The sequence below is a fragment of the Palaemon carinicauda genome, chromosome 7 (assembly GCF_036898095.1).
Source record: "Palaemon carinicauda isolate YSFRI2023 chromosome 7, ASM3689809v2, whole genome shotgun sequence".
NCBI lineage: Eukaryota > Metazoa > Arthropoda > Malacostraca > Decapoda > Palaemonidae > Palaemon > Palaemon carinicauda.
In genome coordinates this window covers 43,027,800-43,042,799 of record NC_090731.1, presented here as the reverse complement: position 1 = coordinate 43,042,799, position 15,000 = coordinate 43,027,800, and the positions used below count along the sequence as shown (strand labels likewise).

The 15,000-nt window shown below is 34.9% G+C and overlaps 1 protein-coding gene across 5 annotated transcripts in view; it reads right to left on the bottom strand.

Annotated features, from left to right (window-relative positions):
* LOC137643921 (glutamate-gated chloride channel-like) overlaps positions 1-15,000 on the bottom strand; it is a 124,689-nt gene that overhangs the window by 14,644 nt on the left and 95,045 nt on the right. For 4 of the 5 annotated variants that reach the window (XM_068376681.1, XM_068376685.1, XM_068376682.1 and 1 more), the window contains 3 exons: positions 14,713-14,795; positions 1,080-1,214; positions 16-245 (listed from right to left, as the gene is read on the bottom strand). In XM_068376681.1, the coding sequence (XP_068232782.1) occupies positions 16-245; positions 1,080-1,214; positions 14,713-14,795 (448 nt within the window). Of the gene's footprint in view, positions 1-15; positions 246-1,079; positions 1,215-14,214; positions 14,298-14,712; positions 14,796-15,000 lie in introns of all 5 variants that reach the window. The other variant, XM_068376683.1, reaches the window with a different exon arrangement.

Sequence of the window (15,000 nt, the reverse complement as noted above, 5' to 3'; positions counted from 1 at the left end):
CAAGAGAATTCTGACCTTTGTGTACGAAACAGGCGGGAGAGATTGATTGATGCCTGACGTCTGTGTGGCCATCGTCAGGAGGGTAGTCACTCCCAAGGACACTCTGGCGGGAACAGCGTTTTGATCCAGCCAGAAGGACACCCAAGACACGATGACTAACATACAACAGGGGATGTAGATAGTCAGCAGGTAGTATGAGAACTCCCGCTTGAACAGCAAGTCTACCTTCAAACAAGAATATGCACCTGTAAAGGAAATGATGGTTTAGTCAACTGGCATTAGAAGAAATTGTGTGTGTGTGTGTGTGTGTGTGTGTGTGTGTGTGTGTACTTTTAAGCAAGATTATGCACCTGTAAACGAAGTGAGGGTTTAGTCAACTGGCATTAGAAGAAATTGTGTGTGTGTGTGTACTTTTAAGCAAGAATATGCACCTGTACAGGAAGTGATGGTTTAGTCAACTTGCATTAGAAGAAATTGTGTATGTGTGTGTGTGTGTGTGTACTTTCAAGCAAGAATATGCACCTGTAAAGGAAGTGATGGTTTAGTCAACTGGCATTAGAAGAAATTGTGTGTGTGTGTGTGTGTGTGTGTGTGTGTGTGTGTGTGTGTGTGTGTGTGTCAGTATGGGTTCTTGTCAGTTAGCAATTCGAAAGATAGAACAAAAAATGAAACTTGGTTTATGAATAAGGATGAATCATAAAATCAGTGTCTTGAAATGAAAAATGAAAACATTAGTTGGATAATATATCTAAGTGTCTATTTAAACAACTTTCAACTTATCTTAACGTCGACACACACCAGTGTTACAAAGCATAATACATTTTTTAATTCATTTTAACGTCGACAACCATCACTGTTTCGACACCTGTTTAATACAGTTTTAACTTATTTTAACGTCGACAACCCTCAATGTTACAAAGCATATCTTATGCCTGTTTTAATTAATTTTAGCGTCGACAACCATTATTGTTTCGACACCAGTGTAATAGAATTTTTAACTTTTTTTAACGTCGACAACCATCATTGTTACGACGCTTGTTTAATCTCCCAACCCAACCATGTAATAGACATTTCCTTACCAGTATTCGTCTTGCTATTGCAATAATCTGTGAAGAACTTTTCAAGGGTAAATCTCGGCAGGTGAAGATTCTGAGTCACCTGAACGGGGTCTCCCTTACGCCATAGGAACACGAGGTCATCTGTTGTCCATCCATCTGTGGAGGAGGAAATTTCAAAGCTTTTTAGCTGCTGTACGGTAGTCCATTGTTACCTCATCTACTTTCAAGAACTTCTACATACTGAGGTAATTGGTAAAACAGAAATTAAAAACCATCAACATTGAACCTTGTGCAAACAAGGCGACACTAAACTAAATGGAAACGATTCAATTTATAAACTTTGGGAAATTCAAACTGATGATGGAAGAAGAAATAATTCGACTTTATGTACATACTTAAAGAAAAAAATATTTCTTTCAATAACAGTTCAGGTAATTCCATAACTTATGTGATCCACTTTGGGTAGAAATTGCGTTTTAGTACAGACTGCAATATATAATTATCATGGTTCTTCCTTTTCTTTTTACGTGAAATATACCTCGCAATTCTTTTTATAGGCCATAATATGGAAACATTTTGCAATGAATTTGATTAGACTGAATATACTTAATGATGAAACTATTCATATAAAATACTAAGATAATCCTTGAGAGATATGATGAACGTTTACTCGATAATAAAGCTTGCTTGTGCCTAACTGTAAAATGATGAAAGATGAAAAGCAGTGAAATTTAGATAAAAATCGATAAAATTCCAACAAAGGAACTGTTAAAAATACTCTATTATTCTATCAATTATTCTAATAATATTAAATTTTTCGCAGGTTTTCAGCATTATTGAAATTTTAGGAAAATAAAAAATAAGTCTCACGTCAGTATCAAGAGCTTTTAAATGCTATAAAATTTCAACCGTTTTGGTGGATTTTTGAGAAAACTTTGCTGGTGAAAAGAATGGCATTCACAGAAGGCTTTGGTTTGTTAATGTTGTCACCATTATCATTAAAAAACACTAATGACCCCTACTATATCTATTTTCATGAAGGGGAAGGGGATATATGCAAAGTTTCTAAAAACTGTTAAAATCCTTTTTTTTTTTTTTTTTTTTTCTTTTTTTTACATTGAAATTTTAATGTACCATAAACATTAGGTACTTAAGAAGATGTTGTATCAAGTAATTTGATTGCTTGAAAACTAAAGCAACAAAATAAGGGAATCATATATCGTTTGTTATCAGGATAAAACCAAGATAAATTTAGAATAAAAGAAAACAGTAACGAGGATGAATATTCAAAACACTAAGATGATGCAAAAATGTGAAAGAATTTGGGAATTAAAAACAATTTTCAGAGACAATGAATTGAAACTATATAATTATCTATAATAATAATAACTAAAGTAATGACAACAAGGATAATGGCAATAAAATATTTTACCAATAATAATCATAAAAATCATAGTAATAGTAACAATATACAGATATCTAATAACAACAACTCACAATGATGGTAATGGTAATAATCACATACGAAACTAATATCAATTACATTATTCATAGTAATAGCAATAATGATGATGACGGTGATATTAACAATGGCGATAACAATCACTGGAGTTAAGTTTCACTTCCAACGGGAAGAGACACGTATTGCATTACAAGCAGAAGGGTCATTTCTCCGTCGCAGGCTCCAGAAAGCTTCTAAACATATTAATGAAAAGATATGACTCTTCCAGAAGAGGCGACAGCGACAAACCAAATTTGAAACACATCGAGCATAAGAAAAGATCCATCATGCACTTGGAAGATGCAAGAGACCGACTCTGTGTTATTGAGCAAAGCTTCAATGAAAATAGTTGGAGTAATTTGGTGATGTATCCTTCAACTCTCTTAAACATTTATTCATTAAACGGGATCGACGTATTGGAAGATCCAAGAGAAAAACTCGGTGTTATTTAGCAAAGCATTAATGAGAATAGTTGGAGTAATTTCGTGAGGTATCGCTCGACCCTCTTACACATTCATTCATTAAACGGTGTTGACGTACTGGAAGATGCAAGAGACTGACTCGTGATATTAAGCAAATCATCAATGACAATAGTTGGAGTAATTTGATGATGTATCCTTTGACTCTCTTACTTATTCATTCATTAAACAAGATTAACGTATTGGAAGATGTTAAAGAAAAACTTCAAGTTATTGAACAAAGCATCGATGAAAATTGTTGGAGTAATTTGGTGATGTATTCTTCGACTCTTACTCATTCATTCATTAAACAGTGTTGACGTACTGGATGATGCAAGAGACTGCCTCTGTGTTATTGAGCAAAGCATCAATGAAAATAACTGTAGTAACTTGGGGATGTATTCTTCCACTATCTTATTCAGTCATTCATTAAACGAGATTAACAAACTGAAAATGCAATAGACTGAGTTGGTGATATTGAGCAAAGCATCAACTAAAATACTTGGAGTAATTTGGTGATGTATAATTCAACTCTCTTATTCATTCATTAAACTGGGTTAACGTACTGTTAGATGTAAGAGATTGACTCTTGTTATTGAGCAGAGCATCAATGAAAATAGTTGAGGTAATTTGGTGATGTATCCTTCGAGTCTCTTGCTCATTGATTCATTAAACATAATTAACATATTAGAAGATGCATCAGTCTGACTCAGTGTTATTGAGCAAAGTATTAAAGAAAATAGTTGGAGTACTTAGGTGATATATCCTTCGAATCTCTTACTCATTCACTAAACGGAATTAAGGTATTGGAAGATGCAACAGCCTGACTCTGTAAAGCATATTTGAAAATAGTTGGATTAGTTTGGTAAAGTATCTTTCGACTCTCTTACTTATTCATTAAACGGGATTAACGTATTCGAAGATGCAAGAGACTGACAAAGTGTTATTGAGCAAAGCCTTAATAACAATATTTGAAGTAATTTGCTGATGTATCATTCAAAACTCTTACTCATTCATTCATTACACCCGAATGCCGTATTAAAAGATGCAAGAGACTGACAAGGAGTTATTGAGCAAAGCATCAATGAAAATAGGCTGAATTGACGAATCCTTAAACTCTTTTACTTATTCATTCATTAAACAAGATTAACATATTGGAGGATGCCAGAGACTAACTAGGAGTTATTGAGCAAAGCATCAATGAAAATAGTTGAAGAAATTTGGTGATGTATCCTTCTACTCTCTTACTCATTCAATCATTACACAGGATTAACACATTGGAAGATGTAAGCGACTGACTCGGTGTTATTGAGCAAAGCATCAATGAAAATATTTGGAGTAATTTGGTAATGTATCCTGCGACTCTTTCACTCATTCAGTCTTTAAACAAGATTAACGTATTGGAAAATGTAAACGAATGACTCGGTGTTATTGAACAAAGCCTCAATGGAAATAGTTGGAGTAATTTGATGATGCATCCTTCAATTCTCCTAATCATTCATTAAACGGGATTAACGTATTGAAGATGAAAGAGACTGCATCGGTGTTATTAAGCAAAGCATCAATGAAAATAGTTGGAGTAATTTGATGATGTCTCCTTCGACTCTCTTAATCATTAATTCATTAAACGGAGTTAACATATTGGAAGATGCAAGAGATTGACTTGGTGTTATTAAGTAAAGCATCAGTGAAAATAGCTGGAGTAATTTGCTGGTGTATCCTTTTACTCTTTTGCTCATTCATTCATTAAACAGGATTAATGTACTAGAAGAAGCAAGAGAATAACTCGGTGTTATTGAGCAAAGCATCAATGAAAATTGTTGGAGTAATTTGGTAAAGTATCATTCGACTCTTTTACTCAATCATTCATTGAACGGGATTAACGTACTGAAGAGGCATGTGACTGACTCAGTGTTATTAAGCAAAGCATCAATAAAAATAGTTGGAGTAATTTGGTGATGTATCCTTCGACTCCTTTACTCATTCATTCATTAAACGGGATTAAATTATTGAAGATGCAAGAGATTGACTCGGTGTTATCAAGCAAATCATCAATGAAAATAACTGGAGTAATTTAGTGATGTATCCCTCGACTCTTTTACTCAATCATTCATTAAACGGGATTAACGTATTGGAAGATACAAGAGAGTGACTCAGCGTTATTGTGCAATACATCAATAAAATAGTTGGAGTAATTTGGAAATGTATCCTTCGACTCTTTTACTCAATCATTCATTAAACGGGATTAATGTACAAGAATAAGCAAGAGACTGACTCGACTCTGTGTTATTAAACAAAGCATCAATGAAAATATTTGGAGTAATTTGGTGATGTATTATTCGACTCCTTTACTCATTCATTCTTTAAACGAAATTAAATTATTGGAGATGCAAGAGATTGACCCAGCATTATTGTGCAACGCATCAATAAAAATAGTTGGAGTAATTTAGTAATGTATCCTTTGACTCTTTTACTAATACATTCATTAAACGTGATTAATGTACAAGAAGAAGCAAGAGACAGGCTCGGTGTTATTAAGCAAAGTATCCAAGGAAATAGATGAAATAATTTAGTGATGTAATCTTCGACTCTCTTACTCATTCATTCATTATATGAGATTAACGCATGGAACATGCAAGACACTGACTCCTGGTTACTAAGCAAAGTATCAATAAAAAGAGTTGGAGTAATTTGCTAATGTATCCTTTGACTCTCATACTCAATCATTCATTAAACGGTATGAACGTATTGGAAGATGCATGATATTGACTCGGTGTTATTGAGCAAAACCATAATGAAGTAGATGGTGTAATTTGGTGACGTATCCTTAGACTCTCTTACTTATTCATTAAACCTAATATCCGGATTTTAATTTGTAATGAGATGGTCGACAACAAGAAACCAAAGAGGAAGTCAAAATATAGAAAACGTTTTCTTAAAGATAGTAGTATTCTGGGATATGAATGTATACAGACTAATGTAAATTAAATTAAGTGCAGTAAAAACACCAAGATGAGATTCATTCAACTTCTGTACAGAATATTTGAAATATCATCTGGATCCCGATGTCCTCCTCATATAATTGAATGACATGTTACTCTTCCTACCATAATAAGTAAATTAGAAAGAAAAAAGAAATGAAAACTGGGAAAAGCAAAAGTCTATCTAACAGATCACAAATAGGATTATTCATCAGCATTTATTATCCACAAAGGATGTTCTTACTTCTTCTTAGACATTGCAACACCAAATTACGTGTTTATTGAGAAGATTCCACAGGTTTTATTTTTGATAAAGGAAATTTCATAAAATTTTCATTTTCTTTGATTATCATTTCTATAGATTTCACAGCTTTAAAATATATTTTCCTGTTCTAATGTGACGAGTTATAAATGAAGGCGAGAATCTTAACATATTAATGGGTTGTTGTGGCCTGATTGGTAACGTATCTGCCTGGTGTTTGCCAAACGGGGGTTCGAGTCCCGGTCAGACTCATTAGTGCCTTTAGTGTCTGCTACCTTACCATCCTTGTGAGCTAAGGTTTGGGAGTTTGGGGAGCATGTCAATCTGCTGAGTCCTCAGCAGCCAATGCCTGGGCCTCCATGGTCGTACCTTGGATGGAGAGGGGGCTTGGGCGCTGATCATTTAATAAATCTGGGATACTGTCTCGCTTGCTTGGGCAATGTCACTGTCCTTTGCCTCTGTCATTCATGAGCGGCCTTTAAACCTTTAAACAAACGGATACTACGAATCTTAACAAAAAAAATTAGAAATAGAAAGAAAACTGGAGAAAGTAAAGGGTGAACGAAGTAATAATAAAGTAAACAAAAGAAGTTAATATTAATTATGGAATGGTAGGTGAAAATGGAATTGATGATTACATGTGAAGCAAATTGTGACTGAATAATAAGAATGGCTGTATGAAGCAGATTCTGATGATGATTGTGAAGTCAGCAAAACATTGTGCCAACTGAGATAAAAATGATTGAGGTCAGAAACCACTGCGAGGCAAAATTTATTGAGGTCAGCAAAACATTGAGTGTGAGACAAAAAATGATTGAGTTCAGGGAAACTCAACATAACATTGTGTAAACTGGGACAAAATGATTAGGTCAGAAAAACATTGTGCAAACTCAAGACAAATTGATTAGGTGAGCAAAACTTTGTGCAAACTGAGACAAACCAATTGGGTTAGCAAAACATTGTATAAACTGAGACAAATTATGTCAGCAAAACATTTTACAAACCGAGATAAAAATGATCGAGGTCAGCAAAACATTGTAAGACAAAAAATGATTGAGGTCAGGAAAACTCAGCAAAGCATTGTGCAATCTTAGACAAATATCAATTAGGCTAGGAAAACATTATGCAAACCGAGACAAAAATTATTGAGGTCAGCAAAACATTGTGTAAACTGAGACAGCAATTATCGAAAAGTTGAAGTCAATCCAAAACAGACGCGAAATTGAGATATAACTTGAGACAAAACACAGTAAATTAAGTCAAAATTAAAACAAGCAAATTCTAAGAATCATCAACTTTGAATGTGAAAATAAAGTACGAAATATGAATTGGCGTCAGATGGTAGATCATGAAAATGTGAAAAAAATATTCTTAAAATTCAGATAATGAATAAAATGGTATACTTGAGGGATCGTGGATTTAAAACCGAACTAAAATTAAAAGTCGGGTCATAAAAATGAGAAAGTGTGGCATAATGAACCGGATTCGTTGGTCAGATTAAGAAAATGATGTGAAAAATAAAGAGATGTTAAATAGAAATTAGTAATAGATATGCGAATAAAAAAAAACTTTTTGTGAGAAAAGTTATGGAAACCTCAATAGATATAACATAAAATAACATATATATGAAAATTATTTATAAAACGTTACAGTCATTAATATTGTTGATAAGATAACCGTTGGGATGAAGACATAAGAAGGGCTTTGAGAATGTGCTGGAAATCTCTAACATGAAGAGTTCTAATGGAAATAAAATGTATAGATTTTGGAATGCAATGAGGAACCTGATCATTTGGTATTAAAAAAATAAAATAAAAAAACTTTATTCAGCATAAAATAAATTCTAAAAGCAATATTTCAATATGTTCAAGCTTTTTAATTTGCACATAGTTCTAACCTCACCATCCTTCTATAACATTATTCTAATACATTTTTTCCTACGATTTTTCAAATCATACATCAAATCACACATCATCAAAGAAGCTTATCAATACCTTAGTGATAATCTAGTAAACTGATTAAGAAGTACTAAGCGGAAAGTGCAAAAGAGTAACTGACAACACACCAGACTACTCCATCCAATAAGAGACAACACATGACAGTAAACATTCAATCCAAGACGATCCTATCTCAATTACAGGAAGTACATGGTTCACCATATGACCAAGGAATCAGAATTTTGTAATCCGATTTGAATGTTTAATTGTCTTTCTTTTGACTTGCACTTCACATAAAAGCACAAACTAACCCATGAACAAATGAAAACTGAAAACATTCGATAAATATCTACCGTTATGCCTTGAGCTGTGAAACAAAGTGTCGAGAAATGCAGGACACTTTTAGATCTCGGAAACAAAGTGGCACTGAGTTGTTCAAATCAATCTCTTAGGATAAAGAAGAAGAAAAGTATTTCAACTGCTAAGCTCCAAACTACTGACGCTCTCGAGTGCCACTTTGCTTTGATCGTGGGTCATTTTAGTTTGTCTCATGACCACAACTCGGTAGGCAAAAGTTACATCAGATGTATATACTGACGTCAGCATGTGTTCTGCTGACAGAAGCAAAGAAAAGAAAAGAAGTACATACAAAACTAGTACGGTTCTTGGGATTTTATGATGGCCCAAGCGTGCAAAGCAGTTTCTGTTAGCGAGCAGTATTTCACAGGACTACTAGCGTAAGTTTGCTGGATCGCAAGGTGGAAATATCCTAAAATCAAACAGTTTAGCTTTCTTAGTAAATATATCTAGCATAGCTTTACACTGTTCATTGCAAATAGGTTTATCTGTTAGTCATAAGAGAAACTGAAAAATCTAAACCCATTACTGATAGTGAAAAATCAAAGGAAAATGTCTGTCTGGTTAAAGTCAAATGGACACTAACAAGCAAGAATTATAAATGCAGTTCAGCTGAGATGATTTGTCCGGAGTCAGGGAGATGTTCATCACAGCAATGAAAAATAATAGAATGCTATTTAGGATATGAATTTATGAAATTGAAATTTTCTTTGTCTTGTAATTCAAATATGAATGTGTAAAAAAAAATTACTCTTAATTTATTATTATGAGACGACCAAAATGCAAAAAGGGCCAAGGAATCTATTAAACCTATAAATAATAAGTGAAGCTTTATCTTTACAAAACTCGGAATAACCATTCATGTTGTCACAGAAAGTAAGTATAAGCTATGTATTCCTAAGTTATAATGAATGAATACACAAAATTCCAACGGGCTATACATGTAAATAATACTACCATGTTGAATTCTGAAGAATGAATATATATATATATATATATATATATATATATATATATATATATATACTGTATATATATATATATATATATATATATATATATATATATATATATATATATATATATATATATATATATATATATACATACATACATACATACATACATATATATATATATATATATATATATATATATATATATATATATATATATATATATATATATATATATATATATATATATATTTATTCATATTCAGTCAAGGAGGTCTTAAGCCGACCAACTCCTCTTTACTGTAATTCATCTATGCTGTTGAAAAGTTACTTATCGCAGGCCATGCAAATTTAGGCAAGGCATATCTAAAATGTTTACTAAAACTATGATAATTCATTAGATAGCACATGAGATTCAAGTTATCTCGCACTGATGGTTAGCTAACCCATTGGAGTTGATCTTAAAAGGAAAGCAAACCTACTTTTTTTTTTATACTTGTCTGTGATGAACCTTGAAAGTGTAAATACGGAATTTGAACTCTCTATTGCAATGAATATGTGCAAAAAGAAACTCTATGTTGTTTCAGAAGCCTCAAGTGTCCATCTGAAAGAGGTGAGCTTTTAACCAACCATTAGTTACATTGTCGGAGGACATGAAACAACTAGAAAATACACATTCTCGGAGACTCCTTTGGAGACCAAACTTGGCTATCCTATACACATCCAATGTGACTTTCGCCTTACGCACGCAGTCCCATCCGTTGCGTCGATGAGGTTGCCTTCGTCTGAGGAGGAGGTAACGGTAGAGGAAAAGGAAGGGAATTAGGGAGGGGCAGAAACAGCGGCTTGCCTTCATTACATCCTTCTGTGCTAATCTACAGTGCGGAGGATATCCTAGGGAACCGCAAGAAGAAGCTACACAGGAGTGTAAATGAGTGAGTATGTGTGTTTTAAATAGAAGATTAGGGTCATAATTGCATCGATAAATCAGAAAAAGCAAGTGAGTCGAGTCTGAGGATAGGGATCAGTAGGAAACACAAGGGTTTAATTAAATCAATGAATATATATTGGACGAATATTTTGCGATATGAGGTAACATTTCTTTTTACTGATATCTCAGATAAGTGGGTCATTAGTAAACGACGAACATTTAATAAACATAGTTCAGTCTGTCGAGAGAGAGAGAGAGAGAGAGAGAGAGAGAGAGAGAGAGAGAGAGAGAGAGAGAGAGAGAGAGAGAGAGAGATTTTGGTACCTGGAAACGACACTCAATTAGTGTCGTCTTTTTCAGATAAAAATGTGAAAAATTTTGTGGTTGACGTGGGAGACGAAAGAAAATATAAAAAGACAAATTGCCAGTCGAGTAAAAGAATGTTAAAATAAGAGTAAAAGGGCAGGTCCCACGAGCCAAGATGATGGGTTAAAATTTAGGAGTTTGCCGAGACAAAAGTGACGAAATTTATCACCAGTCACATGAAACAATGTTTGAGATGGTAGTTTAGGAACCAGAAGATTTTAGGGAATGTCGTAAAACGTCTGACCAAAACAGGTCTGTATGTCTTTCTAATATACGCAAACACACCTACCTATACACACACATATATATTCAGTCAAGAGGGTGAAATAACTCCTCTTTGTGTAGACGAAGAACTCCAATCATTTAAAGAACATCTTGTTGTTTTAGCGTAGCTTCATCTAAAGGTTCAAAGGTCTCTCATGAAAGACAGACGCAAGAAGCAGTGACAAAGCCTTCGTAGGACAAGGAATAGAATAATATTAGGCTTTTTCATGCCTATGTCGAATTTAATGATAGACAAGGACCGAACACCACTGATCTTCAGATGATTATCACCAGGTATTGCAAGACAACAACACGATTGGTGGCCTATTGGAAACGTCCCTGCTGGAAGGGAGATCGAGTAATTATAAAAACTCGAGTTTTTTGTAGTGTCTGTTACCTCACACTCCTTGCGAGCTGAGAAGGGTGGTCTATAGTTCTACCTCTGGAGTCATCAGCAGCCATTGCCAGGCCCTCCCTGGTCCTAGCTACGGTGGACAGGGCGCTGATCCTAATGATATATGGTCAGTCTCTAGGGCACTGTCCTGCTAGGGCATCGCCACTGCTACTTGTCTTTAAACCCTTTTCGTTCATGATCAGTGAAGTTTTAGGGAAATAAGCCCAGTAAGTATCCAGCTGGGTTACCACTGAAATCCAGATGACAATGATACGCTCTAAGGGCCATCTGTAGGAGCATGGGGAAAGCAACCTCCAACTAAAAATCAAATACGGAAAACTTTCAGCATTCACTCAGCAGCAAGGAGGATATAAATATGAAACCCAAAAGGTCAAGAGTCAAAAGTAATTTGTCACCTGAATTTTTTATGTTATTGAATGCTATATTTTACAATTCCTTGTATCTAATGATTCCAGAAGTCTCAAGCGATATGTCAACAGTTGACACATTCAAATTGACTGATTTATTTTGGTCTCTTAAAATTTAATCTTTAAGGGAAAAGTCAAGAAGTTAATGGTGAAAAGTATTAACATAATTTCACAAATGAGTTTCAAACGTTATCTCACAGAATGGAATACTGAAAAGAAAGACCCAATAACCATAAACGTGGTAAAATTATGCAGTTCATATTCATCAGATAGAATGAATACTTGCGAGGTAAATTTTAGACACACCTATGCAGTTGGCACTGCACTTACTAAATGACTTCCAATATCATGTTACTTTTCGAAGATCAATAAACCTCTACTGTTACAGCCAAAAGTCCAAACCATACAAGTCAGATTAAGAAAAAATGACGAATAACAACATTGTCCTTGTTCAAGGGCGAGTATAAATGGCACTTCATATTACCAATTCGAGACAAGGAGGGCATAAGAAAGGAGATCCCTGTAATGAAGGTAAAAGTTTAAGACACGAAAAACCCAGTAGAGTAGGGGTTCCCAACCTGGAGTACATGTAACCTAAGTGATACATTTTTATCCTTCAGGTGTACATTGGATCTGAGAGAATAACATACTGCGCATCGCATGAGGTAATCTGCAATGAGATTGAATAATAAAATGATATCACAATATCAATTTCATTGTTTTTCTTTTTCATTCTATATTTTAGAGGTATACAAGAACCTATAAAAATGCTCAAGGTGTATAGAAGAGCAAAAAGGTTAGGAACCCCTACAGCACAGGACCTCCAGGCTGAAAGAAACGTTAGCATCAGTGTCTTGTGTTTGCACTGATGGACTCGTCTTATGAGCTAATTAATACATTTTAAAGAAGAATATCAGATTCTGAAGTACGAGATACAGGAGGGCTGTAATCTCTTGGCTGTACCTGAAACGAGTGGCTAATGAATGTGGCACCGAAAATGCAATGAAAGAAAATGCCAGCCATGGGGTTTATATGTTAACAACGCGTGTTCTTAGAATGGTGCTTAGAAGAATAAGTTAGGCGGGAAAAGAAAGAGAAAAGCATGGATGAAGAATCATATCTAATAATATTAATTAAAGTATTAAAAATTTTCTCATAAAAAGAGTAATAGCTGAAAATATTTCTTGCTTCTTTAATAACGTAGTTTCTAGTTTCACTTTCCTTTGAAGAAGATTAAAAAATTGATTATGGATGCTCCATATGAATCACAATAAAAAGCAAGGAAAATTCAACGCTAATTCTCAAAGTGTAATTGACTGAGGTTCTTTCCTGTTTTTAGAAATTTATTGGAAATTTTAGGAAACGATACCGCGACTAATAATATTTGTTGGTTATTAATGAAACGAATATGATAACAAAACTCCATCGATAAGAAAAAGAAATAGATTCTTGTTTAGAGTAATTTCTTGATTAGTCAGTTGTAAAAATAACCTATATCAGAAAACACATTACCAAATCTCCTAACAATCTCAAATGACTTCAAACGTAAGTGATCTAGTTCGCATTGTTTGCAAAATCAAATATTACGTAAGTTACCCGACCTCAAAAATACCTCAATCGCAAATAATCCATCTATTTCATGGAGGCGTTTGGCATAAGTTAGCAAGTAGAGAGGGCGCAGGACGGGGTGGATAAGGAATGTGAAATAAAAATGTGATCTAGTGTAATTCTTTTTCTTTTCTTTATCATTTATTGGACTCAGGCATTATGCTGTTCTGAGAATGTGTATGTTTGTTCTGGTATGGAGGCCAAAGGGAAACTATGGGAAACAAACGGTGCAGAACATAAAAGTGGTGATATCGTGACAACAGCAGGGGGTGCCAACATTCATTTTAGCATGGTTACGTTTCGTCAGTTTCCAAGGCCAAACGGAAAACATGCCAAAATGTTGCGTCGAAACGGCACAGCTATTCGAATGAATGCAAAAGTTTATGTAAATAAATAAGTCTGCTTTCCAACATCTGCCCTTTTTTCCCTCATGCAGACCCACGGTTGCGCAAGTTCGGCTCCGCTAAACTATAAACTACATCTGCAAACCTATGCAGAAATCCTAAAAGATGGTTATAGACTACTGTTGCACTTGCATTCAAACTCCTCTTTAGCTTTTCGATGCAACATGAAGGGTAGTTTTGCGTTAGGTGGGTCAGAAACTTCCAAAACGCACCGCCAGGTGGAGAATAGACAGCAGCGGCAGCCATATTCGGGCACGACATATTTGTTTCAAGTTTTGGGTTTCGTGAAGGCCGATTGATAGTACTTACAACTCGCCAACAGGAGCTCGCAAGTCTGTGTGTCTAGAGGATAGAGTTGCAGGTTCATGGGACATGATAGCGTTAATGAAATTCTGGAAAAAGAAGATGTTGAGGTATTAATAATACTTTTTGAAAAACGGGAGTCGGCTTGGAGGAAACCATGAGGCACTACGAACTTTCCCGGGTACGAGATGTAGTAAGGGTATTTTGAGGGATTAGGTCTTCCATTGCAAAACAAGAATGAATATCATGCTCTTCCTTGTTACATAACACATTTACCAACTGGGAAATGAACAGGTGGTAATTAAAAAAAAAAAAAATTGGGAAAATACTAAAATTACCACAAAGTACCCCAACTAACACCTGACCAAAGGATCCGGTAGTCTATCGATCTCTTCCACGGAAGATTCATTTTCCACCAGAATAACCTTGGAATATGAACCTTCGTGAAATGGCCACCTGGAGGAAAGGTGGTCTTCTGGATTAGCCTAACCAATAGATACTTACAGCTAGCTAAAAGCAGTTCGCATGTTTGTCGGTCCAATGGATAGAGTTGAAGGTTCATTGGGCAGGAAAGGGTCAATGAAATTCTGGAAGGCAAAGTTGAAAGTCAAGTTGAAAGCATTTAAAGACACGGAGGGGATGGGGGGGGGGGGTGAAGGGCACTTCATAAACACATTGAGGGAGAGGAGACCTCAATAAGACACAAGAGGATTATGGGGCTTGAAGTGACATGGAGTAAAAGGAAGCTTTAAAAAATCAGAATGAAAAAGATTGCGATGAACAAATTTACTT